The following is a 27135-nucleotide window of genomic DNA, read 5'->3' as shown; positions in this document are numbered from 1 at the left end:
AGCTTCCGTGTGACTGTTGTGGACAAGAGAGAGGACATGTGGCCAAAGACAGACAATGATGGGGAAAGAGATTTTATTAGATGTTAGATAAGAATCTTGTAAGCTGTTATTATTCTGTTCTCAGGCCTCTAAATCCTCAGCACCACCTTAATTTGTCTTTTTACCGTCAGGCTCCAGTTTTATGGTTCTGACATCAACCTCCTCGCTCGAAATCTCATCCTTCTATCTCGCCTTGTGTGTACAGCTACAGCCTTGAAGGAAGCTGACACGATTAGCACTTAAAGCACGTTTAACCTAATTTGGATCATAGGTAGAACTTTGTATAAAACAAGTGAAGGAGAGACAGAGGACAGTTGTCGGTCGGGAGGGAACAAGGACACGGGTTGAGCCGAGTTCTGATGTTCCCAGGGACTTAACGTTGATGTAATAGAGCTGAGTCAAACTTAAGGCTGTTAGCAATTAGTCTGGGTACGCATCAGTCTTCTGCACTTCCTTGAACCCATTCATATGAGCATCTGTCCATGCAACTCCATGTAATAAAATGCAGAGTTCAGTGACTCGGCAAATGATGTCTGCCGGCCAGGCTGTGTGTGTGTGTGTGTGTGTGTGTGTGCTTCTTTGTGTTTGAAAGAGTGTGTCGTGTTAGAGTAGAGGGCAGAGAGGTAACATCCCAGTGTGTGCAGTTGCGGCGGATAAATCTCAGATGTACTGGTGTGTGTGTGTTGTGTCATCTCATGGCAGTTTAAGGGCTCCAGACAAACAGTGTGAAGTGGGCTACAAGGTCGGCCCCTCACACACTCTTTTGTGTGCCGGGAGATTCCCCCTCGCCGGTGCTGTGGTCCCGGCAACGGGGTGAGAAGTCAACCCCATTCAAACAGGGGAGCTCGGAGCTGTGTGGTCACCGAGTGTTTTTGTGTGGGTGGGTGTCGCTGTGACGGGAGTGGGTGTGTTTGTCCTCTTCGAGCATGAGCCAGTGAGTCAGGAGGAGAAAACGAGGACAAGGATGGATGGTTGGAACGAGGAAGGACAACAAACAAAAAAGAATAACAAAGAAAAAGCGAGACGGAGGGCGTGCGAAGAATCTAAATCCCTGCAGCTGACATTGCAGTCTCCATTCTGTAGTCTCCAGTTTGAAAAATAAAGGAATTAAATAAAGCTCAGACGTTGCGTAAATAGATTTATAAATAGATGGATGAATACATGAGTCTGCCAAGTTTTAGTGCTGTGCAAGTATTTGTGCAAAAGTAGCTTGGATATATTGTCTTACTGATAAACCTAAGGATCCTCTGAGTGCCCCAGCCCATTAGAGGTAGAGAGTAAAATTGCACCCATCTCTCACACAGAAAATCTGGGCCATTTGTAAAACTAATATCTTTTAGCTGACACAATCTGGTGCCATTATATGTGGCTGCATTGACAGTGAGCGAGGATGACAATAGACATGTCTCGCTCCTGCTCGAGTTCACATCTCGGTCTCAATACAGAGGTGGCAACAAAGGAAAAAAGAGCCAAGGCCAGGGCAGTGAATGACATGAAACATCTGATGAAAATATCAAGTGGAATTGCATTACTTTTTGAATCAAAGGGCACAAAACAGAGAGGCTCCACCAATTACTGCTGTATGTTTCCTCCTGGCAGCCCTTCATTTTCAGGAGGAACTCAATTTGGTCAACAGAGAGAAGAGCGAGAGGAGGGGGGGGGGGGGGAGAGTGTGTCGTCCACGAAAGAGAGAAAACCCAATCAGTGGATGTCACTAAAGGGGCAGAGATGAGAAAAGGTGTTAATATTTAATGTTTTGGGGGCCCCCGAACCTGGGCCTCCATTCCCCCTTCTCCCTCTCCCCTCAGGCACTCCAATTAACACACCCTGTCCTTTGCTTCCCCCTTCTCCCGCAGTCTTCTCTCCCGGTTCCCTCCTTCCTTGAAACAGCCCCTGGCGAAATCTAAAATTTAGAAACGGGAGGAGAGGGTATGCAGCGATGGAGGGGATAGGCAGGCAAAGAGAATGAGGAGGGTTTGCCTGGGATCCTGCTAGGCAGCACGGAGTGAAGTTTGGACTTGAACAAGTTGAGAAGGAGAACGAGCAGACGCAGGGGAGGATTGATGCTAATGCAAGCGTGAGCGCGGCATTAACCCGGAGAAAATAAAGTTTGCACAGAGCAGAAGCTCAGCGAAAAACTGGAGCAAAAGAAAATGAGAAAGATGAATCGAGCGGTGGAGAGAATTTGCCGTATATATTTTCTATTCCCCACCGTCTCTACCTATTTATCAAGGTAAATGACTCGCTTTAATGGGCCAGAATGATATGCAGTGTTTGGGAGAGGCAATCTGTTTGCATGTGTTGCCGCTAATGTTGCCGGTGCTCCATAATGGGGTATCCTAATGAGGTGCATTCAATGATGAGTGAGGCAGTAAAGACCTTAAATTCCTATCAGAGCCCAATAAAGGATAACACAACAAATAGGACTAACTGACCTCCCTTGTGTTTTCAGTTTTCATATAAATATTTACAGTGCAGCTTCAGTAGGTTTTGTCCATCTTTCTATACAGCACGAAGCACAAACATGGACGTTCACAGATAAAGCTAAATATATGAGCGTCCATCTCCCCATTACGAGCACTAACAAATGACCCTAAACTCGTGGTGACAGGATTTAATCAGTTCCTTTGTGTGTTAGTCTCTAGTGGTCATTTAACACGTCTGAGTGAGTGAGATATCTCCCCTGGTATCCCCCCCCCCGACCTACACTGTAACCCCGAGCATCCAACCAAAAATCTATTCCTCCAGTTTGAAAGAGGCTTTTTGTAACAAATGTGTTTTCTTCGTGGCCAAGCGGACCTCAGAATTGACAAAGCTCCCTGCAGAGCCGGGGCAGACACCATATTACTGTTTTCACACATCTGTAAAGTCAGTGGAGCTTCCCTTTGAATATATCACTTGTGCCCGGGTGGTGGTACAATTTCAGATATTGCATGATAAAAAAAAACTGCAGCATTTGATGGAAACGTTCTGGTGACTTGTTGAAGTTTTGTCTCCCTGATTTGCACAGGATAAGAGCTCTAGATCCTTCAATGCTTTCCTAAAGGGCTAATGTGGATGACAAACTGCCTTGAATGAAGATATTGAACATTCTTAAGAAGTCGAGCATTGGAGGTTATGCTCCATTGCTCTTAGTGATAGCACCTCAAGGATTTTCTTAAAAGTACCCATGGTCCATCACTTTGCAATGTGTGCAGGGTTACCATTGATATCTACAGTGACACAAAGAAAAACTAATAAAAAAGAAACGGTCGCCTGGGGGAGATTGGGCTCAGGATTCAATGTCCTGTTTCTTTTATCTAAGGCAAAACTCACATGGCTCCGTGTTGTTAGGGATTAGAGAAACCAAAGCAGTGCAGAACAAGGTCACTGCTGTTGTCTCAATGGATATCCTTCTACAGAGGTGACTTATGGCTAGAGCTGGCATTATCCATTTTTGTCACATTGGACTTGAGGAAATAGGGAGTACAAGCAAACTGTCTCCGACTCCACTGCGAGCAGTGAATGCTACTCTCTCTCCCGCTAATTATTTTGTCTTTCAAAATGAAAACGTATCGACACCGCTGTCGTTTCCAGTCAAGACAGATTGTCAGAGAGCGGAGAGAGGGAGGACGAGGAGAACGGCTGACTCAGAGGATAAATAAGGGGAGAGACATTAAGACTGCAGCTAATCTCGCTAAAAGGGTTAGGACAAAGTGCTGCCGCCTCTGTCGTCTCTCTCGCTTCCCCTCTCCCTCCATCCTCGAATCAATTTATCCTGCAAGTCATTTCCTACTGGTCTGATAAAACCTCAGCACAAGGTAGTGCTTATGCCCATTTACTGTAAATACAAACCCCCCCACTGGCCTGTGTCCAACACACTGTTGGTATATGTGTGTGCGTGTTTTTCAGTATACTCTGACTGAAGGGGCGTTTGATTAAGATAAAAAAAACAAAAAAAAAACTCACAAACTTTTTGTTCTAGAGGGGAAATCAGATCTGAGATAAGTTGTAAGGTGAGGAAAAGGTGAAAGGAGGCCAACATGTGGGGTCTCGGATTTCTGCTCTGGACTCTACTACCAAAGACACACACACAAACACACACACACACACACATACACATACACACAGTGAGAGCCTAGCTGTTAGGTTGTCCCGCCAACACATGTATTTTAATACTGATGAGCCTCGGGATGAATGTCTCATGTCCTATTTACAGTCGCCTATTTACAGTGTGTGTTTACTGTTAGATTCACAAACACACCTGCCTGGCCTTCGTATCTCAACAGCACGATTCCTCACACACTCCGGGGCCCTCTGTCACCTGCACAATCGGGTCGTGCTGATTTGTGGCACCCAGGTGTTTTGTTGGCCGCAGGAAAGGGCCGCCTCTTCCTGGGTGCTCGGGTTAGACACACACAGTGAGGTAAACAAAGGGAGGGACCACAAGGCGATGTGGGTAAATAACACCAAGACGCTACAGCTCCCACATTGTTACCCTGGTGCATCCAAAACTTCCTTAATCTGTAAATGCCTCTTTTCTCTCCGATTTGGTTTTTCGCTCTCACCTAAATCTTCTCAGAATGCATTTTTAGAATATATTTTTGAGTTTGACAGATTTTCGTTGACCGTGGAGGTCACCAGAGGACAGAGCGACGGTTTCAGACCGTCTCACTCCTACCAGATGTTGGCTGTGATCACAGTAAAGGGCACTTTCTGAGATTTGGCCATTTCCCCCAGTAAATGTTGGGCACCAGTGCTCATTTCCAAACAAAATTGGATTTTAGATTGAGCCTGGGCACACTCTGCCTTCTCCACATTTCCCTTTATCGGGTGCATTAATAAAAGTGGCGACAATGTTCTTGCTTATTTCTTTGCTTCACTTAAGCAGAATCACCGTCTGCGTTATCACTCTGATGCATCCTCTTTTACAGCCTTTCCTCTTGCTCTTCCTTGTCTCCCACCCTCTCTCGCTCTCTGTTTGTAGATGTGCAGAGTAGCACTCGGCCCATCTCATTTGGAAACAGCCCTCCCTGCACTTCTAATGAGCCTTCATTTTTGGCAGAAGAGGGAGAAAAGCCAGAGAGAGAGGAACACCATTTCCACTACTTGAGCTGACAGCGGCTCCCTCTTGAAGCCCTCTTCTATTATCCACATGGGACGAGACAAGAGGGCTGGTACTGGGGGGAAAATGGTGGAACAAATGGATAGCCACTCTCCCCATTAGCCTCCATTATCCACAAGCATCATTTCATAACTAGCGACTAACAAGGCCTCTGTGCCCCTGTTGTATGTTTGAATGTGTGCCTTGGCTGAGCTAGGATACACAAATCTGGTGTGGACAGCTCGGAAACCAGAGAGAATTGCCCTTCTTTGTGCCCGAGCTGAAATACGAGAGCGCTGGCTGTATAGAGGGGTCTTATGAGGGGGCGAGGGCTCTCCTTAGGGGGCCAGTCAGCCGGGCGTGACAAGCCGGTACCGCTGTAATGAGATAACAGGCCACTGGAGTACGCGTTGATTCATTCCCCCTTTCTTTCCTCGCTTCTCATCCATTATCCCATATCCATCCATTGCTTCATTTTTTTTTAAAGCAGGCCATCGTGCTCAGCAGCCTGGTAAAGCCCTGTGTGCGAGGGACAGATAGAGGGATAGAGAGGAAGGGGTAAACACACTGCTGGAGATACAGATAGAGTGAAGGAGAGCGGAAAGGGCACGAGAGTGTGGAATTGAAAGCCGGGAAAGGAGCGCGTCTCTTTGTGGGTGTGTTCCTGAACGCATATTCAAGCGTGCGTTAACAGGAGCGTGGAAACGTTGAATTTAAACATGGCCACTGTGAAAAAGAAATGGAGATAGAGGACAGGGAGTAATCTGGAGGGTGTATACACTACGGGTCACCGCCTCCAGACAGGCTGGGTAAAGATTACCTCCACTCCTCAGCCATCACAAAATTACCCCCTGCACCTGCCCTCTAGTCCCAGTTCCCCTCCCGTCTTAGACAAACCAACTCACACAGTGTTGACAGTGACAACACTCAGTGGGAGGTAGCAACACGCGGGAGAAACCCCGGCTAAGAGCTGAAGTCAATGTGTGCTCGGGATGTTTGACTTTTATCCAAGCAAACCGCCCTCACAACAAAAGCCCCCCCCCCCCCCCCCACTCATGACTTTTTGTTCTCGGACCTCGGCTGAACCACCTCTGATTCCAACTGACCTCTCTCACCTCCTCATACTCCAACAATGATTCATTCATTGAATAAAAACACGATAGTATTTTCTGTCTCGCTCTTCAATCTCTTCAATACGCCCCTGCTTGGGCTATCAACACTCAATGTCCCAAAAGGGGGTATAAGCCAGAGATTTAGAACATCTGTCCAGCTCTAAATCTGTAGGCTCCTGCCTGCCAATGGCGAGCACACACACACACTCAAACCACACACACACACACACAACACACCCACACACACACACACGTTACCTACAAGCTCTACCTCCCACCTCCTGTTCCTTCTCCTCTACCTACCACTCTCCCCTTCTCCTTCTTTTTGCCCATTATCGCGGATTAACTTATAATGCTTGGATGAACTTAAGTAAGTGTGTGTTAGTTTGTGTATGTGTGTGTGTGTGGGTGTGTGTGTGGGTGTGTGGGTGTGTGTGTGTGTGTGTGTGTGTGTAGGGAGGGGGGGTGTTATTAAGTCACACATCAATACACACACAATCGCTGGCTGGCTGGCAGATATGGTCACAAGCCTACTGGCACAGACACAAGGAGCCTTCTGGACACCAGCAAGACACACAATGAAACACACAAACACACATTTACATACAGGAACCCAAATCATGCGCCGAAATTGAGCGAAAGGTGCAGAATCCGAACCTAAGCCCATATTAATCCCCCTGATCCCTCAGAGATAGAATAATTCGGAGTTAATTACTATTCTCCTGCATTCCCCTCTTTCGCCTCCTTGATTTCTAAATCCACTTAACTCCCCCCTTTCCCTCAATCAGGCAGCCGTTTTAACATGCCCTCTATTCTAACATCCGTGTTTGTCTCCTCTTCCACATGTCTATTTGTTTCCCTCCACTGTTCATCACCCCTTCCTTCCCGATGTCTTGGCGGAGATGAAATAAGAGGTAAATGTGGTTATGAGCTCCTCTCTCCCCCTCGATTGTCCTCTCTCCCGCTCTCTGACACCAACACACACAAATGTACAGGTCTTGGCAGCCGCTGACACACACTCTGGCATCGAGAGCGTGAGTTTCTGGAGTTGGGAGCCACTGTGAGTTTAATTAGAGTGAAGAGGGACCACATGGCCGAATGTCTGGCTGCTGTAGGCCTTGCTGAGCGGCTGCAGAGACACACTAACAACCGTGCTGTATAGATGCAGGCTGAAAGAAGAATATACACCCGTGTGCAGACACAGCTAACTGCAATGTATGAATAGCTATATGGATACAGTAGCTGCACACTCATCTGTATGCAGACTGCTTCCTGAAATATCTCTGTCTCAAACTAACAGCATTCTCGTGCAGATAACGCTTTAATAAAAAGATAAAATGCTCTCGTGGTATCGACTTAAAAGCTTCCTACATCATTGCCCGTGTCACACTGCATTATCTTGTGTGTCTCGTGGTATTTTGCTGCATGCGAGTCGCATACTTAACACAAGGGAGGGGAGGACAAAAGAGAATGCATTCCCCCAAAGTGGTTTCTATTTTCTGCACCAACACTTCAAGACAGGCCCGGCAGATAAGCTGGAGACGAGGAGATAGCGACGGGGCCAACGCTGGGCCATACATGGGTATAGGGCAAGGAGACAGAGAAAATGCTGAGGTCCGCTCGCACACACACACACACACACACACACACACACACACACACACACATATTTACACGCCCAGAATGCATATTTCAAATATCATTCAACATATGGGCAGAGCGATCACTCACATCACAACTGGCATGCAGATCACGTCTTATGCGCTCATATTTTAGCGTAAACTCGGGGGAATATGAGAGCGCAAACACACATTCCAGTTAGCCAACTCCCATCTGTGTTAGCCTTCAGCATTCCTCACTAATCTGCACCATAATGGCACACCTGTCTTCTCCCGTTCCCTATTACCTCCACAGATATACAGTGGGGTGGGGTGTTAAAGGAGGAGGGGGGGGGGGGGGGGGGGGTGAGGAATGCTAAACATATTCGTGAACAAATAGCTGGTCCATTCTCTCTTCTCATGTTCTCTTCCTTTATCCATCCCTCTATCCATCTTCAACCCTGAACAGTCAATTTTTTTTTAAAGAAGGGGAGTAGTGGTTTGTCTTTACTTTAGACGGGGGGGGGGGGGGGGGGACGTATGTAACCACGGTAACAGACTTCGAGGTTATTGTCATAGCTAGACAGGCATTATTGGTGAAAGTGGGAAGGATGGGGCACGAGAGGGGTTTTTCAGAGGGCAGGTCAGGGATTGAAACAGTCCAGGCCAGGGGGGTGAATAACTAAAGCAGTGGGCAGGCGGGGTAGATAGGTAGGTCACATTATTATTGATTGCCTGACATTATGTGGACGGCAGGGGGAGTCCAAAGAGACAGAGGAATAAATTGCGGCTTGACATCAAAGTCAGGCAGCTGACATTGAGCCTGCGGGGGACAGAGGCTGCCCAGGGCTGGATTAGAGGTGGAGGGATACACACAGACACGCACATACACCGAAATAAACAACGAGCGCCGCTGGTTCGACGGTTACCTGATGACACGCATGTTGTTTGGGAAAGAGCTCGGAAATGAGAATGGCAGAAGGAAGCAGGAGGAAATGTCAACTTTGAATATTTTCATTTCCAAGCTCTGATTCTGATACCGAAGCTGCTTCTCAAAAAAAAAAAATCGGACTAAAACACCAGAAATGTCTCACTTACACATCAAGCCTCGCCAGAGGGGCTTTATTCCGGTGCTCATATAATTTCCAATCTGCTACCTGGTACAGTTCTACAGTCATTAATTCTTTATTAAATCATTATTCATAGCTTGGCTGATGATGTGATTAGAAAAGAAGTGGGAGATAACAGATGAAATAATTAGGGAAATGAACCTCGGATTTAAATATTCAACATTCAATCTCATTTTAAACAGATTCCAGACACACTTGTCTTGTGACTCTGCAAAGCAAAGACCGAAAATGTAACTGACAGGGGAACAGAGATGTGCGAGTAGACGATCCCACCAGCGTCCAACTCACACACACATTACCCAGCGAGGTTCACGCCTGTTGGGGTCACGCTATCATCTGTGGGCATCAGACCTGACACTGAGGGCACCATCCGTCATTGTCTGCTAAATGATTGACCGCCCTGTGGAGATGGCTATCAGCTAAGCTAACCGGATCCTGGTGATAATATCTGGAATGTGTGAAACTAGAGAGAGAGAGAGAGAGAGAGAGAGAGAGAGAGAGAGAGAGACAAAACAAGGCGCGAGTCTCGACCTGCGAGGACGTGCACCTCCAGGAGACACCGAGGGGCTGAGGTGGATGAGTGGTAGGAGGAGGAGGGGGAGGGGGGGGGTACAGGTGAGTAGAAAGGAAAACAGACACAAACAGTGGGACGTTGTCATGGGTGGAGAAAGAGACAAAGACAAGTGGTGTGGTAGTGGTCGGGGGTTTGACAGAGTAACATCCTCTAAAAAGGTTTTCAACAAATACAACCGCTACTCTCCTTCTCTGACCGTGGATGCAAAAGCACATTCATCAGTATTCCTCTGCTCACAATGGGTCCATTTCCTGCTTTTCATTAGACAACTCAAGTACCATCAACTCTTTTTCTCCTTTTTTACAGTCCCATGGTCGCACAATGAAGGGAAATGCTAATGGCCGGACGTCTCAATCCAGATGGGCCTGTGACCCTACGGCTTATGCTTCATATCGCCCCCACACACTCAGACATAAACAGACCAATCATTCACCCTCATGTGAATACAGCAAATTTACACTTCTGGATTGTCTGTGTTTCCCACTGACATGTCATCAATATCACGGCCCCTGCACTGTAGGTTCCTGATGCTGACTGACCACTGAAAACAAAGGGTTTGACTGGTTTGGCATTGAGAACACTAGAGACACCTCAATTAGAATAACAAGTTCAGGGGAGGTTACAGCTGTCTCGAGTAGTTACTCATTTGAATGTTGAAAGGAAAATACAACTAATACAGATGTCATTTACAACAACTTTTTATAAAGGGCAAAATATCGGTTTCCAGATTTTCCAATACTCCATAATTTCGGGTTTTCAACCGTTGGTTGGAGCAAACAAGGATGAGGTCAGCGTTAGCTATAAATTCTACAATTTAAATGTGAGACAATTATAAAAATGGTAACAGCTAATAATTTAGAATGACAGTAAACCGAAGACGTAATGTTTTCTTTGTCCATTTGAACGAACCCTTGGACACAATCTTCTCCCTGCCACAATCTGCCCCCCCCTGGCGCCTCCATTGTTATGCAAACACACAAATCACATGTCATGTCAAGATACCGTATCAGGGAAACAATAGATTTATGAAGTCAGAATAACTCAAGTGACGACATGAAGATGGAATCTGTCAGGCAGAGATTACACGGCTGATGGACACTGATAAGAAAAGAGGGGGGGGGGGGGGGGGGCACACACCGAGTCAGTGTCGCAACACCGCCATGAAGAGGTACTTCTAATCGCTAGCATACCAGGATCAGAGGGAAAATGAATCATGAGAAAGGAGTGTGACAGGAAGTCCTTGTATCATTTGAATCAAGGCTGCTGCTGCTGCATACCACAGAGGCAGACAGGATGGAGAGGGTGGCTGCCCTTGACTTAGGGCTGCTCGATTATGGAAAAAATCATAATCACGATTATATTGGACAATATCAAAATCACGATTATTCAAACGATTATTAATTATTAATCGAAAAACATGCCAAATAATCGTTTCAACTCGATAGTAGTTTGGAGATCGTTTGACCCCATAATCGTAATCACGATTAAATTTCGATTAATCGAGCAGCCCTGCCTTGACTCAAGATTCTCCAGCTCGATTACGAGTTAGTTCAATCCATTATTCGACTAGTCCAATGCACATTTATGATATCAATTGAGAATCTGGAAATGTTTTAAGTAACTGTGATATCAACTACCGTATTTTTGTCTAGGCGGGTTGACTGACGTCCATACGGAGCCTCACACACACACACACACACACACACCTCTGATGATAACATATCTGTCACATGGACCTTAGCATACCTCACGTTCTCTGTGTGAGCTGAATTGTTGATGGAATCCTGCTTGAGACACGTGCCGATCAAAACCTGGTCAACTATTTTGGATCGGCCTCAATGATAAGTTACTTGTTCTAGTCTTTTAACTGTTTAAGTTTTTTACTACAGAATCATTACCTTCCTAAAATAGAGAACCAGTGCCATCAGTGGTTGACTTGGACACTAAAACTCCTGTGCGGTATATTATTCTAGAAATCAATTAAATCAATCAATGTAATTAAATAACACAACACACTTTAAACACAACGTGTGCAAGTGCAAACACCAGCACCTCTACGTAAAATGAAGGTGATAAGTATCCCCAGTTTCCACAACAATAATAATAATAATAGTTAAAATGCAGTTATGCATTGTTTACTAAGCGTTCAGCCTGAAAGTTCAAGTAGACGGATCTTGTTGTTGGTGTTTTAACGGAGCAGATGGTGATGGTAGGCGTTGGAAGTGCTGGTTGTTTAGGATAATGGAGGAAATAAAACATCATGTGGTAGCCGAGATGGCTGTTTGCATATCAGTGTGTGTGTGTGTGTGTGTGTGTGTGTGTGTGTGTGTGTGTGTGTGTGTGTGTGTGTGTCTGTGTGTTTGTGAGAGAGAGAGAGAGAGAGAGGGAGAGAGAGAGGAGGAAGCTCCTGGAAGTCTTTTGGCTGTTGAAGCTGAACTATCAGCACCTCCGCTACCCTGGAACCATCTCATCCACCTCCTCCATCCCCAAGCATCTGGTGATAATGTGAAAACGTTACAACATGTGAAGGTGGAGGTGGTGGAGGAGAGAGAAAGAATGAATGAATGAATGCATAGCCGGGGGAGGTAGGTGAAGTGCAGAGAGGTGAGGACAGAAGGGTGGGGTCAGCGAGGTGGAGACCATTGTGAGCAAGATTAAAAGATTAAAACATAACCAGTGCTCTTCACATTTTTAGCCGTTTAGCCAGTAAAATAAAAAGGGGTGACAATGTCCCTGAAATTTAAAAAAGCTGATAAAAATAAACCAAAGAAGTTAAAGGAAATGGAGCTCATATATTAATGGACATCTGTGATCACACGTCTGCCGGAGCTTTTTATTCTCAGGGTGGGGGATGGAGAGAGATCCAGATGAAAGCAGACGCAACACTATTGAACTTATTTCAATCAGACGAGCTCAAAGGCGGCGGCGGCGGCTTTGCTGTGTAGCTTCAGCTCACATCAGCATCATTCATTTATTATTTCCCTGACATGAAATCACAGGCCTGTGGGCAGCTGCGGCTCAGGAGGTAGAGCAGGTTGACTGCCAGGCAAAATGTCGGTGGTTTGATCCCTGGCTTCGTCCGCTCTTCCGCTTTTTGAGGCGTCAATGGGAAAGACACTGAAAACCAAATGTAAGAAAAACGCTATATATAGAATGAATGTAGCCTCTTAGTGAAAAGGGCTTTGAGGTAAGATGGGAGAAGCACAGGAAAGATTCAATCCATTTGTAAAAATATGTTTTTTAATGAAGGTCACAGATAACTTGGAGCTTGAGTAAGAGATTCACTTTACATTTCCCAACAAAAGAGGTGAGTTTAACTCCAATAATGTCCTCTGTCCCTGTGTGTCAGCAAATACCACTTGGTGATAGTGTGCTTTTGTAATGCCTTCGTTAAAATTACACATGGGCTGCGGCTGGGCTAGAGACCCTGAGGCAAGATTTGACATTTATGGTGGGGAAGGTTTAAGACGGTGTTTAAGAGGGGTTTGCAGAGGCAGGCAGAAGCTTGTTCATGCAGGTATATGGCAGGAAGGGGGAGAGTGGGGGAAGACGGGAGGGCTCAGGAAGGAGGGAGGGGGGTGGGGGGGGGGGGGATCTGTCAAACTCTGGAAGAGGTGAGAAGAACTAAAGAAGTGTGAGCTGAGGAATAGAGAAGTTATGGAAAGCTGACGGACAGGACGATGTGGAAGCTGTCGATCACCCGCCGTGTCACAGAATTTTCCATGACTTCAACCTCTCCGTCTCCCGAGCAGAGAGGGAGCTGGGAGGCAGGGAGCAGGGAGGCAGGGAAGCCGGCGTCCTATCTCCATAATGAGCTGGGAACCGCAGGCTGAGGTGGCAGGTAACACTGTTGCTTTAGGTTCAAGTCGTGCACAAGTGAAACAGATGGGCTCCAAATCTCCCAGTAGATTGAGTACAGTGTGTTCTCTTGATTAAAAAGGCATCATATACATTCAGTGTACGAGCACCCAGATGCTCACCGCCCTCTGGAGACATAAATCACAACAACTGGTTGCTTCATCCACAATATTTTGCGAATAATTAGTCACATCTAACACATCTGCTGTGCCACAAAAGCTGCATGATGCAAGATCCCATATAAGAAAATACAACCATTTTGTGCAGACAAAGCACAGGGCTCCTGCAGGGAAGTGTCTTGAGTGACATGTTTGCTGTTGACCAGTTGTAGGAAGTGAGAAGTTGAGTTATAACAACACTCGGTAGACATATGACAGCTCAACATGACCTCACCAGCCCCTGAGATAACCATCTGAACTGCGTGCAGGTCTCTGTTACACACCGTTATTGGCTTTTACGTGATTTCTGCAAACTCCACTTCCCACCCACATGCATAATAACCTCGTGTGAAAACAAGTGATAACAGGTCTGCATAAACATATCTGATAATTCTCTCCATTTTGGACGGTGTGGCCCCAACAAGCCAGCTGCTTCAAACAAACAGAAGCGCTGCTGTGTCTCTGTGTTACTGGGTAATGTGGTTTACAGGCAGACCTGTGAACCGAGTCTGGTTCAGGCTGATAGGGACGCTTGTTTCCACGGTCCAAAGCCAACCGGCCAATCATTTGGACATTGTTTCATATTTGCACTGGAGGCTTTGGCTGCCCTCTGTGAGTCAACTGACTGATAATCCACTGCAGGGGCTCCGACCACATAGTGGAGCGGGAACAGTCAGAGAGAAACAAGAAGTAGAGAGAACGAGCAGTGACGGATATGCTGTGACAAATCACCTGAGCAAAAACTCTATTTGGTAGAGGCAGTAATAGCAGTAGTGAGAGGGGGGGGGCGTCCGAGAAACAAGAGGAACTGGAAGAAGGTGAAAATGTCAAAAGACGGGAGGGAGACGACAAAGGAAGAAATGAGGACACGGAGAGAAAGAGGTGCAGACGGTGTTGTAAGTTAACACATGCTACATGATCTGGGGTCTGTCCCTGTCCAGCTGTCTCTTCTCTTTCTCAGTCCCTGCCACCGTTTCCTTTGTCCCCGCTAAATATGCTACGCCTTGCCCATGGGAGACGGCAAAGAGAGGGAAAGAAATAAAAAAGCACACAGTTGGCGGGGGAAAGAGAAAGTTTGTCGATGAAGGAGGAGGTCCTGTTCTGATACTTGGATCCAGCTGAAGAGTGGGAGGAGAGAACAGGTGGGCAGCCGCACAAAGACAAGTGTGCCATTGTGTCGGGCGGTATCTCTGTAACCATAAGTTCCATGTCTCTTCAAAATGCTCGTCAAGTTTACGGCCATTTTCAGACACCAACCCTTGAAAATTTACAGAAAAATTGGGTCTTGAAACTTTCGTGAGTTTGTCCAGTTCAGACGTGTTCACAAAGCATTCCTGCGATGGGTGGCTCCTGTATCGAGCGTGCAGGAGGCAGCGACCAGTATTGCCAAAATCTCTTAAATCTTACTGTGTTTCCTAGTTGAGATCTTTTTCAGGATAATTTACATGTATGGCACCTCTTTCTCATCCTGAGAGATTTAGTTTTCATTTTAGTGTTTTGCACTTTGGATCCGACGTGCCCTCTCTTTTTCTGGACATTTTCACGAGGGGTCTGAAATGAAAAGTCCTGGAAAAGAACAAATGACTCTGATGTTTACGTTCTCACATTCAGTCCCGCCGGAAAACTTCAAGAGAATGTGCAGACTACAGTGCACGTCTGAAAGCAGCTTATGTGAGTTGAGGGTTAGCATTAGCTTGGTGTTAGTGTGCTTTGACTTTGATTTACCTGTCATGCCGATGGTGGGCCTGGCTTTGATGCTCTCCTGAGCCGTTACACTGAGGCACACACAAACAGATGGAGCGAGGCAGGGTGTGTGTGGATGTGCGTGGGTGAGGGGCTACAGAAAAGGGTGCAGGGTGGTGGATGGTAGAGTTTTGGCGAGCTGTACCTTGCTTACTTCCTTGCCAAGGAGAACAGGCTCTGACTCTGACAGCCTGGATCATGTGCCACCAGCTGGCAACTGGGAGCCACAACCATGGGGGCACAATGTGGCACACGGCACATCGGGAAAGGCGACAACTTTCGACGAAGAGAAGGAGGCAGGAGACTAATTTGAGAAATAAAGGAAACAATTAAGGAATTGTCCCTTTTTTAATTAAACCTTGATTTCCCCATTTATGGTCAACTATATTAAAAATGTTATTAATCCTCAAAGAGAAAGGCTAGTGGTTCTAGCCACGTGAGGCCCTTTAGTGCACTGGTGGGCTCTCCTCCTCTTAAATCCACCGCTGTCCCATCACCAGCTGGTACCACCATTGATGTGGGTCTGGACACCCACCCACCCACACACCCACACACACACACACACACACACACACACACACCTATTTATAACCTCTGTTAAGTCTGGATTCCAGTTCACATTGGGGTTTCAGAAACGTTCACATGCTCTTAGCAGCCCCGTCTGCTCCAAGTGACGGGTGCCCACACACACAGCAAAGCCCTGTCATACACCCAGCCCTAACTCTCCCCTTTGTCACACGTGCACAAACACGCACGCACGTGCACACTCTGGCATGTTACTTCAGTTAAAGGGGTGTGCATTCCGGACACACACATACACACTCTGTACACACTTAAAAAAAACCAGACATCTCTTCTCACGAAAAAGCTAAAAGATACACACACACGTGAATACCTGCACATGCATGTTGTCATCCATGTGTGCACATGGTTTAAACATCAACAAGTACCACCGGCCGTCAGGCTCTCCCTTTCACTGTGCCCCAACTCCCTTCACTCCCTTCACTCTACACCTCCTCTCCTCTCCATTCCTTTCTCCTTCCTTCCCTCTCCCTGTCTCCCTCTTGGCTGTGTGTGTGTGTCTGTGTGTGTGTGTATGTATGCGTGTGTGTATGTGTGTGTGTGTGTGTGTGTGTGTAATCAGGCCAGTATTAATACCTGCATTCCAACAGCCTACAGGAATGTCTTAACAATGTAGCCTTGTTCAGGTGCAGAGAGACAAAGAGACCTCCCTAAAACACTGTGAGCTATGAGTGCAGCAGTGAGGAGTCCCAGGGCCGCAGCACCAGAGAACTGAGGCGCATTAGGATTCGAGATGAACACTGTTGAGTTGAATTCACTTGGCTCTCGTGCTGCCTCCAGCACTCGAGGCCAATATTCATACTCATGCATACACAGTATTACAAAGTACTGCATGGCACTTGATACCACTCTCTTTTAGCCGCAGAGTGTACAAGCTGAGATTGCACCGGGCAGACACTCTGCTATGCTGCTTCATCACCATTCTAGTCCTGCTTCATTGATTTCATGTTTCATCTTGTAATGACAGATTATATCATGTTGCAGTAGCATCCAAATTGGAGCTTTGGTGATTAGTCAAACAGTAGATAATAATCAGCAACAGTTTTTTAGATTGTAAAGTATTTTTTAAGAAAAACAAATATACCCCAGTCTAAATCCAACCAATGGAGACATTCAAAAATAGCAGCTGTGGTTTTCGGGTTTTTCCCTTTATAGACCAAACAAATAAATAATTAAAAGCAGAAAATAATTGGCAGATTTAACAGATAATGGAAATTATAATTGGTTGCTGCTTCAGTCCAAACTAATTATTCCAAGATAATTGTACTCAAAATTAGTCATTTTGTTCCACTGAACATAATCTATTTTTCTTATTATTTTTAAATGTGGTTGGTTGTAGTGGGATGTGATGCATTCAATGTGGGGAATTATTATTATTATTATGCTGATATTGATTTCAAGGCTAAAAGAGAAGCTGAATAGAAGAGAAAATGAAAAGCAGTGACATACTGAAGGCTCCATCATCCTCCCCTCCTCCCCTCCCTCCCTCCCTCTGCCTGTCCCCCTTTGTCAGGCCTTATATTGAACATGTGTCCTTTCTGGCCCCTGCCATTAACCAACCCCACCCTCGCACACTGCCTTCAATGCACACACACAGACACACACAAAGTGGAGCGCACACTCCCAAATTGCTAATTGATATGGGGAGTTGGTGCTTCTTCCATCATTCTCCAGGGAGACAATTCTCGAACGTGTGTGTGTGTGTGTGTGTGTGTGTGTGTGTGTGTGTGTGTGTGTGTGTTGTGTGTGAGCGTACGTGTGCGTGTGTGTGATGTGTGATGTGAGTGGGGAATGGGGATCAAAGAGGGTCCTCCACCCTGCCTGTCCAAAAGCTCTCAGCCCTTCTCAACACTCCATACGGCAGCCAGCAATGGCCGAGTATCTATCGTACTCACCCTTCACGAGTAAAGCACAACGTCAATGTACAGTACGTTCAGCTGACTCCAGCTTGATAATCATTCAGAACTAATAGTTAACTAAATTTAGACTTACTGCCGCAACATGGCCGTCGGGGCTGAATGCAAGATGCTCTCGAGGAAAAACACCGGGCTTATAATTACTTTAGCCCTTAATAACAAGAGGCTAAATCAGTTAGCCACTCTGTAAGTCCAACATTATCCTCACAATAACTATCCATCACGTTTGTTGTTCTGCAGATTGCACAGACACGTAATTGGGAATCATTTAGCCTGATGGAGCCATAACCGAATTGAAACCCAATTGATTTTGGATTAAATATTCATATGGAGCAGGTTTAGAGCTTGTATTTTTTCTTCCTGGTAGACTGAATCAAAACACAATGCTGTGAAACATGACTCTGCTTGTATTCCTGGAAAATGGCCCCGACCGAAGAACAGCTTTGAAAAATGCACTTCACCTAATGGAGGACTTTCTACCACTGCAGCACAGAAGTGATGCAACTTTGAAAGTCCATGTACATCAGTGGGAAGGGAGTGGAAGTCAAAGCCCTTCTGGATTGTGATTATTGCCATTAGCTGAACTGTCAGTTAAAAAAAAAGATTGCCTTCTCCCAGTGCTAAAAATCACCACCGCTCTGAGACGCCCTGCTTGTCTTGGCTCCTACTTTTCAGAATTTTGCGATGATTAAACAACACATGGTCATGATGATACATATATTTCCTACGGCCCTTGGCAGGGATGACATATGACGGATGGAGGGTGAAACAGGGTTGAACGAGGAGAGAGAGAGAGAGAGAGAGGGGTGGGAGAGATGGAGAGATAGGAAAACACGGTGATGGAGGTGATGATTCACAGAGCCGGGCAAATGCAGGGTGCATTAATGAGACCGCAAAAACGAGTTCCAGGGAGAAATATAACTAAGAGGAAACTAAAATAACTCACACTAAAGTCAGGAAGAGGAACTGACGTGATGAGAACATTAACAGTCAGAGCGTAGTAACTTTACCCCTCTACTCCCTTTCAAAGTCAAGTTCACACAGGTGCAGAGGTGCAAAGGGAACTTTTGTGCTGTGGTAGTTGTTTCAGAGGGGCTCTGGTAAGTGAAACCTCAATAAAACAAAGACGGGTTATGTCCTTAGGCAAGTGGCCTGACTCAGGAAGCCTGAAAACTGACACTGGATCTGTTTCGGTGACGACACCCTGGCCTGGCTCTCAGGTAACGTTGGGAGCCCCCTTTTCTCACACAAACACACACAAACGTGAAGTCATAGCAAACATCCAACACACAGCACCAAACACCTGTGTTGTAACACAAATACCACCTCTGGGTCTCACATACACACCATCCCACTTTTCCCCTCCTCCACGCACTGCTCCTCCTCTTCCTTCCCACCGTGAAGGATTAAAGTTCCCACTCCAGTCTCCCAGATCCCCCCGGCCCAGTTGAAGGAATAGGATCTTATTGTCAAACAGTGACCAGCCTCACCGGAGAGGTTAACCACTGCTGCTTAACCATTAACCAGATTAAAGTCGGGTGGGGTGTGAGGGGGACGCAGAGGAATGTTCTCCAACAGATGGAGACGGGAGATTGGACAATGTGAGCTATGTGTGTACAGTGTGTGTGCACATAACGCATGTAAACACAGAAACTTCTGTAGCCCAGTGAACTTTAAGTCACCCTCCTGGTTATCATCATGCAATATAGATAAGGGAGGAGAAGAATCCTTTGGGGCTCCTCTACCATCATATTTCTGAAACCACTCCCTGGGAAGCAAGAACCACTGGGTCAGAGGTGAATTTAAATATTTGTCCCCAGGCTTCATAATTTGCCTCGGTTACATGGGAGCTGTTCAAAATCATGTGCAATCGGTTTCCGGGAGCATTTTCTGAAATGTCAAATAACGAAGAGGCAAACGAGTTAGACGCAGGGTGCGTGAACCGAAAAGAGTTTCACTTCCCCTCTCCTTCCCCCACACCGGGCAAAGACTGGCGGTGTAGAAAGACACAAGGTGGTAATGGAACCCAAGTGAGCGTGTGTGTGTGTTGTAGTCGGAGGAGGAGGGGGGGGGGGGGGGGGGGGGGGGGAATTCAGCAACTGCTGCTGAGGCAACTGTTGATGTCTGAAAAGCAACAGCTTGCGGGGCTCCCAGAGGACGCCCTGCCAGCCAGCAGTCAGATGGAGGGTTTAGGGTTGGAGGGGCGCAGGGGTTAGGATTTCTTCTCCGCTGCCAGGAAAATGATCTCCTTGGCCGCAGATCCAGGCTTTTCCATGGCATTCCCCATCCCTAATTGGTATTCCTCAATCCTGACATAGTCCTCCCGTCTGATCCGCACTGCTGCTATCTGTGCCTCTATCGCCTTTGTTCGCTTGAGCCCCACGTTCGTGCTATTTGATCGATCCAAACAGCTGGACGGGGACGGACACAAGACGAGTGTTGAAGAAGACAATGTTTTGAGGCCGATATATAATATGTAGTTTATCGTATTTCCTTGCTGGTGCAGATTTGTCCTGCGCACGGCTAAAAAGTGCTCACCCCAGTGCTGCATTGTACATTACTAAAGCACACGCTGAGAAATTATCCTCATCTTGCTGCGGCACTCTGCTGATAAATGGATTGGCAGCACTTAACCTCGTCTCCCACTGGAGCTTTGTGAATTTCCAATTTTGCTCCAACCCTGAATTTCAACACAACGCCCCCACCCCCACCCCCCAGCCCCCCCATGCCCCCTCGCCCCTGCGACCAAAACAACCATCAAATGTAGAGACAAGGACGCACACACAGATGTGGAGCCTCATTTCAAGGCTGCATCTGAAATCACCCATCGCCACCATTCTTCCTCCCCTGAGAGGAGCCTGCACGGTAGCAAGAAAAAAAGCTCAGGCTTTAATCATCTCTTATCCCATCAAAAGATCTGTGTTTATCCCCCCCCGTCTCTGATTTCTCCCGTCCTTCCCTTGCTCTTCTCTTTTTTTCCCCCCCACTTTCTCATCTTCAACTTACAGTAAACTCAACGTCTTCAGACCTATAAACCTGCTTTGAAGATTCAAACACGGACAGGGGCAGAGGCTGACACCGCACTTAACTTGTGCTTTGGAAAGTGAAAAGCAATGAACGTGCCAAGCAGGGGGAGGATGGTCATTCTTATATCCAAATCATTAATAGCAGCCATAAATCTGCTGAGGAATGGGGCTCCTGGGATGGGTGTGAAAGCAAACAGAGCTCTCTGGCACTGAAACACAGCAGGCAATCTTACTGATGCTATGAAGGGTCATTAACTGTGACCCACGCACAAAAGCACAGTGGTCGGAACGGGCAAAAGGCAACATGGTAAATCACAGCAAGCAAACACACGCACTCACACACACGCGGGGCTGGACGTCCAATGAGCTCCTCTCGAGTGTCGTTGTAAAGAACAAAACCGAAAGAATGTCGGGTAATGGAGAGACAGGCCGAGACAGACAGAGATAAGAAGGGATGAGACAGAGACATAGACAAAGCTGGTGCTTTTGTTTGATTGTGTTTATGAGTTTCTATGGAAGTGTGGTGTGTGTGTGTGTGTCGGTGTGTGTGTGCGTGTGTGTGCGTGGCTTCAACTCTTTTGAAGCTCCTGGGAGGATATGGCCATGAAACTTTTCTGTCTCATCCTGTCTTAGTTACTTCAAACCAGGATGAACCACACGCTTAGAACCCCTCATCTCCTGATGCTCGGTTTCCCACCGGTGCTCACTAGGAAACATCAGCGCCAAACTTCCTTCTTAGGTTTAATGTGCCCTTCAATAATAAACACAAGTTGGGTGAAAGGCTGACAAGCTCAAACCCGTGTCCCGGAGTTCAGTGTTTACTTAATGAACTTCCCTGCGCGAGTCAGCGGGAACGGGCCTTCTTATTGTGAGTGACTGATGTTTAACTGGGGACCCCTGCTGAGTGACGTCCTGTCAAACCACAAGAATGCACCGCGGCTGTGAACAGATTCCGTCTCTACACCTGTAACACTGGCTCTGTGTGGTGAGAGGCCGGCCACACTGAGGCTGCATGTTTGCACGTGGATTACTGCCTGTGACTTGTGGTGAGAGGGGGCTTTAAAAAGCAAGAAAGGGTCACCCCACCCGACACCCCCCACCCCCTTTTCCACAGAATTTTAAGTGATGACACACAAACACACACGTTGCAGCGCGAGCTCCAGCGTGTCCAGAGGAATGCCACTCATTCCATCTCAGTGATCTCCTCCGTCAATGTCACAAACACACACGAGGGAATGAATCACCTCAGTAGTAACAACCCAACCATTCCAAGACCCCCCCCGCAAATCCCCAGGGCCCAAATGACAAGGGGGCAAACATGGACTTGCTCTCCCGAACCAGCAGCTATTAATCTGTCACTCACTGCTATACGAGCTAAGGTTTCCAGTGTTGCATAACACTAGAACGTTGCAGTTGGGAGGCTCTCTGTGTGTGTCTGTGTGTGTTCTTACAGCACATATGTGTGTATCTGTACACTACTTTGCAGTTGTGTGAATGCACACTTAGGTGAACGGATTTTATCAGTGAGTGATTAAGAGAGTTTTTTGCATTCATACATTCCAGGATACACGTGGGTGCTTGCACAAACAGAAGTCAAAAACCAAGTGCCCCAGGACAGAGTTAAAAAAAACCATCCCCTGGTTTTTATCTCCTGAAGGCTAAATGGCTCTTTTTCTGGCCTAATACCATAATAATTACACATGGCTGCAGGGGTGCACGTTTGATGCTGCGCCGGCAGGGGGGAGAGAAATTAAAAGTGAGGAAATGACTGTGGGAATTAAAGCAGCGATAGACAAAGAGGCTGAGGCTGCGTGTTAGTGGTGAACACCTTGAACTGAGCGGATGCTTGTCACAATGATTCTTTCCACCGGTCTCTGAACACTATGGAGCTGCTACAGCTTAGCTCGGACTCATCTAATCATTTGACTCTTGTTTGGTCTCTTTACCTTAAGGTGACTTTGTTCTTTTTTATCCCCCCCTCTCAAAACCAATCTAAGTTAAGAGAGCAACTAAGACTGACTAACTCAAAAACATGACTTTTCTTTGTCATTTCCTTGGTGATTGTTTCTAATTTCAGAAGGCAATCACAATTTTGAAGACACCTGAAATGAAATTATAATTCTGCATGTTTCCTCTGTGGAGGCCTTAGCTGCAAATGAAACCGCAGTGGCATCTCAGAAGCGTAGAGGTGGAGTCATTTAACAACACGTCTGGGAGGGGGGGGGGGCAAAGGGTCAGTGCGGTCCCGGGCACAGGCATGCTGAGCTCCTCGGGGTGTCCTGCGTTCCCATGCATCACATATCCGTGTGTCAGAAATATGAACATCTATATACAGGCTGAGAAATGAGTAGACACACACCCAGGTGTTCGGTGAGCCATGGTTTTTATTTAGTGCACTGCATGCGCAACACTGACATAGTTGCAAGTTGCAAGAGTGTGACCATTAATTGTGAAAATGTGGGTCTGTGTGACAGAATCCCACTGAGACCCAACAAGAGCTGCTATTATTAGAGGGAGGTATGCTAGTGTGTGTGTGCGTGTGTGTGTGTGTGTTAGTGAGAGAAAGAGACCTGGCAAAGCTTTTCCCTGAAGAAACTCATGTTGCACCAAAGTAGAACAAATACCCTCCTTCTCTGAGACTCTACCAGACTTCAGGGCGGCAGAGCTCAGCACCTGGACCCAAGCCTTTAAATCAGTGCACCGCAGCTGAAGAGAGGGATGTGTGAACTACACAGCGTCCATCAATTACAGGGCACCTTTATTTAGACACCTGTTAAAAGGCTCCATGAAGGGCAGACCAGGACAACAACCGTCGGTGAGATCAGAAAAGAGGGAGAGGCCGATCGTAAAAAACAAGAAGAAGAAGATGTGGGAAACGAAGTGGTGCAAAGAGAGGAGTATGGGAACATGAGAGGAAGTGAAAGTGATCAACAAATCTGACATTCAATTAATGGCTGCAGAAGTGAGGAGAATTACAACATGATCCACTGGGGACAGGTCGGTTTATAGGGGGAAATGAAAGATGGAGGGAGGGTAGTGTCGGACATCAATTCAGCCCCGCCCTTTACCTCGTCCTGCTTCAAACCACCAGAGGCTGCTGCTCTGGCTGGGAATAAGAAAACTACTTTCTCTAAATTACCACAAAGCCTTCTAGCAAATTAGATTTCGACAAACACAATTAGCCTCAAGGGAGTATCTGACGGCTACGCTAGATTTCCCCAGAAAAACATCAAACTAATAACCTATAACACAACTTATGCGGATAACAAGCAATGTCATATAATAAGAGATTTTTACACTAAAAGAGAATATAAACCAGTTCAACATGATCTCACCAGCAGCTTGTTAATGCCCTACAGGGGCCGTTAACCACTGGAGGTCAACGTACAAAGTACACTGAGGTCAGTAATAAACGTATGGACAACCACAGCAGCTCCTGGGACCAATACGCAGTGGGCTTTGGTCGATAACCGCACACCTTCCTTCACAGATCACTTAAGGCCAAAGTCAAGTTGCATTTAGACCGGCTCCTCTCTGGCAGCCTTGATGGGCGAGGAGGGTAAGGAGGGTGTGAGGAGGGTGAGGAGGGTGTGAGGGGTGAGGAGGGTGAGGAGGGTGAGGCACTCTGCCAAACAGGAGACGCAAATCCCACAGATCAGACATCAAAGCGCTGGAAACTGCAGCCCAGCAGCAGCAGCCAGACATGGCAGCATGAGAAGGACTGGATGAGCAGGGCCTTCAAAATAAAACCATATAGTCTACTCTGCAGGTGAAACCGATGGAGAAACAATAGGAGGCTCAAATTGTAATGTGGACATTGATGGTTTAAATATGTTTTGTCTTTTTAAGGACACATTTTCCACAGGTGGACATTGTGTTTTTTCCCAAAAAAGTTTTACTTTGAAAAGTCAACATGTTTTATACTTATTTAATGCCCATTGGTTTGACGTGCGGTGTCCGGAGGTAAGAACCCCCGTGCCACCGCAGTCCTGTGCGCAGAGACGTGCGTAAAGAAAGTGCGGACCATCACCGCAACGCCGGGTTGTGCGGTAACCTGCTGCCCAGTAACGTGTCCTCTTCCAAACCCACTTACTCCACTGCAGTTTAAACATTAAATCGTTAAATCCTGAACCCCGGCAACACGTGGACAGGTTGTACGACACGCAGCGGACTAACTACAAAGTGTCTGATTGAACTTAACGAGCCGCTCCGGACGCGCTCACTGCGGCGGCGGACGGACACGTTTTCGTTCTGCGGGAGAGGAAAAGTGAAAACCTGCCGCCTGAAGCCCGAAGCCATGAACAACCTGCTCCGCGTCCTTGACGAGGTGAGGTGGAGGGAGAAATCATTTTTAGAAAGTATGTCGCGGAAACTATGAAAGAGACTTACCCAGCAGTGCCGACAGCAAGGTGCACAGGGCCGACGCGCGTCCGAACATTATCCCGTCCATGTCCGCTTCTCTCAACTTTTTCAAGCAAAAGTATTCACGTTGTTCTTTGGTCTTCGTGCAGAGTGGGAATCTGGCAGCAGTTACAGTCTTCTTCCTTCTTCCACTGCTCCAAAGCTTTCTGGACCCCTCTCTCTCTCTCTCTCTCTCTCTCTCTCTCTCTCTCTCTGCTGAAGGAGTGCGCCTCTCTCTCTCTCTCTCTCTCTCTCTCTCTCTCCCTCTCTGCTGAAGGAGTGCGCCTCTCTCTCTCTCTCTCCCTCTCTGCTGAAGGAGTGCGCCTCTCTCTCTCTCTCTCTCTCTCTCTGTCTCTCTCTCTCTCTCTCTCTCTCTCTGCTGAAGGAGTGCGCCTCTCTCTCCCTTTCTCTCTCTCTCTCTCTCTCTCTCTCGCTCGCTCTCTCTCTCTCTCTCTCTCTCTATCTCGCTCTCTCTCTCTCTCTCTCTCTCTCTCTCTCTCTCTCTCTCTCTCTCTCTCTCTCTCTCTCTATCTCTCTCTCGCTCTCTCTCACACACGTAGAAATCTGATGCCGGTGGTGGCAGTTCACTTGGTTGATATATTTGCACAAAAGGTGACCCCCCCCCCCCTCCCTCCCTACTCCTTCTCCTCCTCCCAATAGAACCCCCTCCCCTCTCCCTCTCTCCACCTCACTTGCAGTGAAAAGACCTGCTTGACTAATCGTGTAGTAGCCCAGGTCCACTGGGGCCCGCAGGATTTCTTTCAAGAATCCCAAGTGATTTTATCATGAAGCTCCAGCTCACTGCGACTCCACAAAATAAATAAATAAATAAAACCTTTGACAAAATAACCTAAGTTCTGTATCCACAGTTTTCTTTGCTCCTATAGCCCAGAATAGTAAACCTATTTTTGAACTTGATTAGAGTCAACATGGCTGGTATTAGCTTTTCACAGACAGAGATATCGATATCAGTGTTTATTTTCTTATCTATTTGTTTATTAATGCCTTTTTTTATGAAAAGTTCTTTAAGATAATCTTTCTGGTAGAAATGTTAAGTATCAATCCTCTGAGACATGTGTCATGTTTTTGATAAAGACGTCTTTGCAATCATTAACACTTTTTAGAAAATATATATAATCGGCTGTCACATCGGTATCAGAAATGTGTTACTCCCTAATATCGGTTTTGGCTTCGATCCCAGAACTCTATGTCGGCCAGGCTCTGCTTAATAGTTTAATTTCTTTTATTGCCTGAATATGATGGAGGTAATGACCCAGATTTGGGGAATTAGCCATTACAAAATTGGCTCTAGAACAATTAACATTGGATTAAGTAGAAAATTGAATATGCAGACATGAGGAATTGTTTTCACCCTCTATAGCTCAAGGCTACTAGGTAGTAATCATTATCCAGATGTCTAGATTTCTCCCCCAAACTAAATGGTTGAAGAAAAAACAAGCGGCCTTCTTCAGCTTTTCATAGACAAATTTCCGGCCCTGGTTTAGACCTTCAACATCCCCAACTAGCATTATGTCTCGAATAGTGATTTTCATTTTCAAAGAAACCAGAGGCCATTTCATGGGACTGGGCTAAGCTGTCTGTCATTGACAGACATACCATTCATTCCTAGACATGTAATCCCTTCAGAATCTGTTTGGGTATTTACAGGGTATATGGGACAACCCATGTGGGTATTTACAATTCAGATATACAGTTATCATGAGGGGCTAAGTGGCTTACTCACAATGCTATAATTCCAGTCTGAATGCTCAGAGTGGGTATTGTGTGACCCATGAAGTTGATTTAAGCCAAATCCTATAAGCTGACACTTGGAAAGCAAAAACAGATGTTAGTCCTGCGTAAGATGGTTTGATGGTACCACTGACCATCCAAATCCTCGACGAGAACATCCATC

The 27135-nt window shown here is 46.5% G+C and overlaps 1 protein-coding gene across 1 annotated transcript in view; it reads right to left on the bottom strand.

Moving 5' to 3' along the window:
• The window catches only part of bcam (basal cell adhesion molecule (Lutheran blood group)), a 49496-nt gene extending 24024 nt beyond the window's left edge, over positions 1-25472 (bottom strand). The window contains exon 1 of the mRNA XM_053433085.1: positions 25209-25472. Within this exon, the coding sequence (XP_053289060.1) occupies positions 25209-25269 (61 nt within the window). The 5' untranslated portion in view covers positions 25270-25472. The remainder of the gene's footprint in view (positions 1-25208) is intronic.
• Between the last annotated feature and the right edge of the window lie 1663 nt (positions 25473-27135).

Source organism: Pleuronectes platessa, chromosome 10 (genome assembly GCF_947347685.1).
Source record: "Pleuronectes platessa chromosome 10, fPlePla1.1, whole genome shotgun sequence".
In the NCBI taxonomy this organism is placed as follows: domain Eukaryota; kingdom Metazoa; phylum Chordata; class Actinopteri; order Pleuronectiformes; family Pleuronectidae; genus Pleuronectes; species Pleuronectes platessa.
This window is presented reverse-complemented; position numbering and strand designations above follow the sequence as displayed.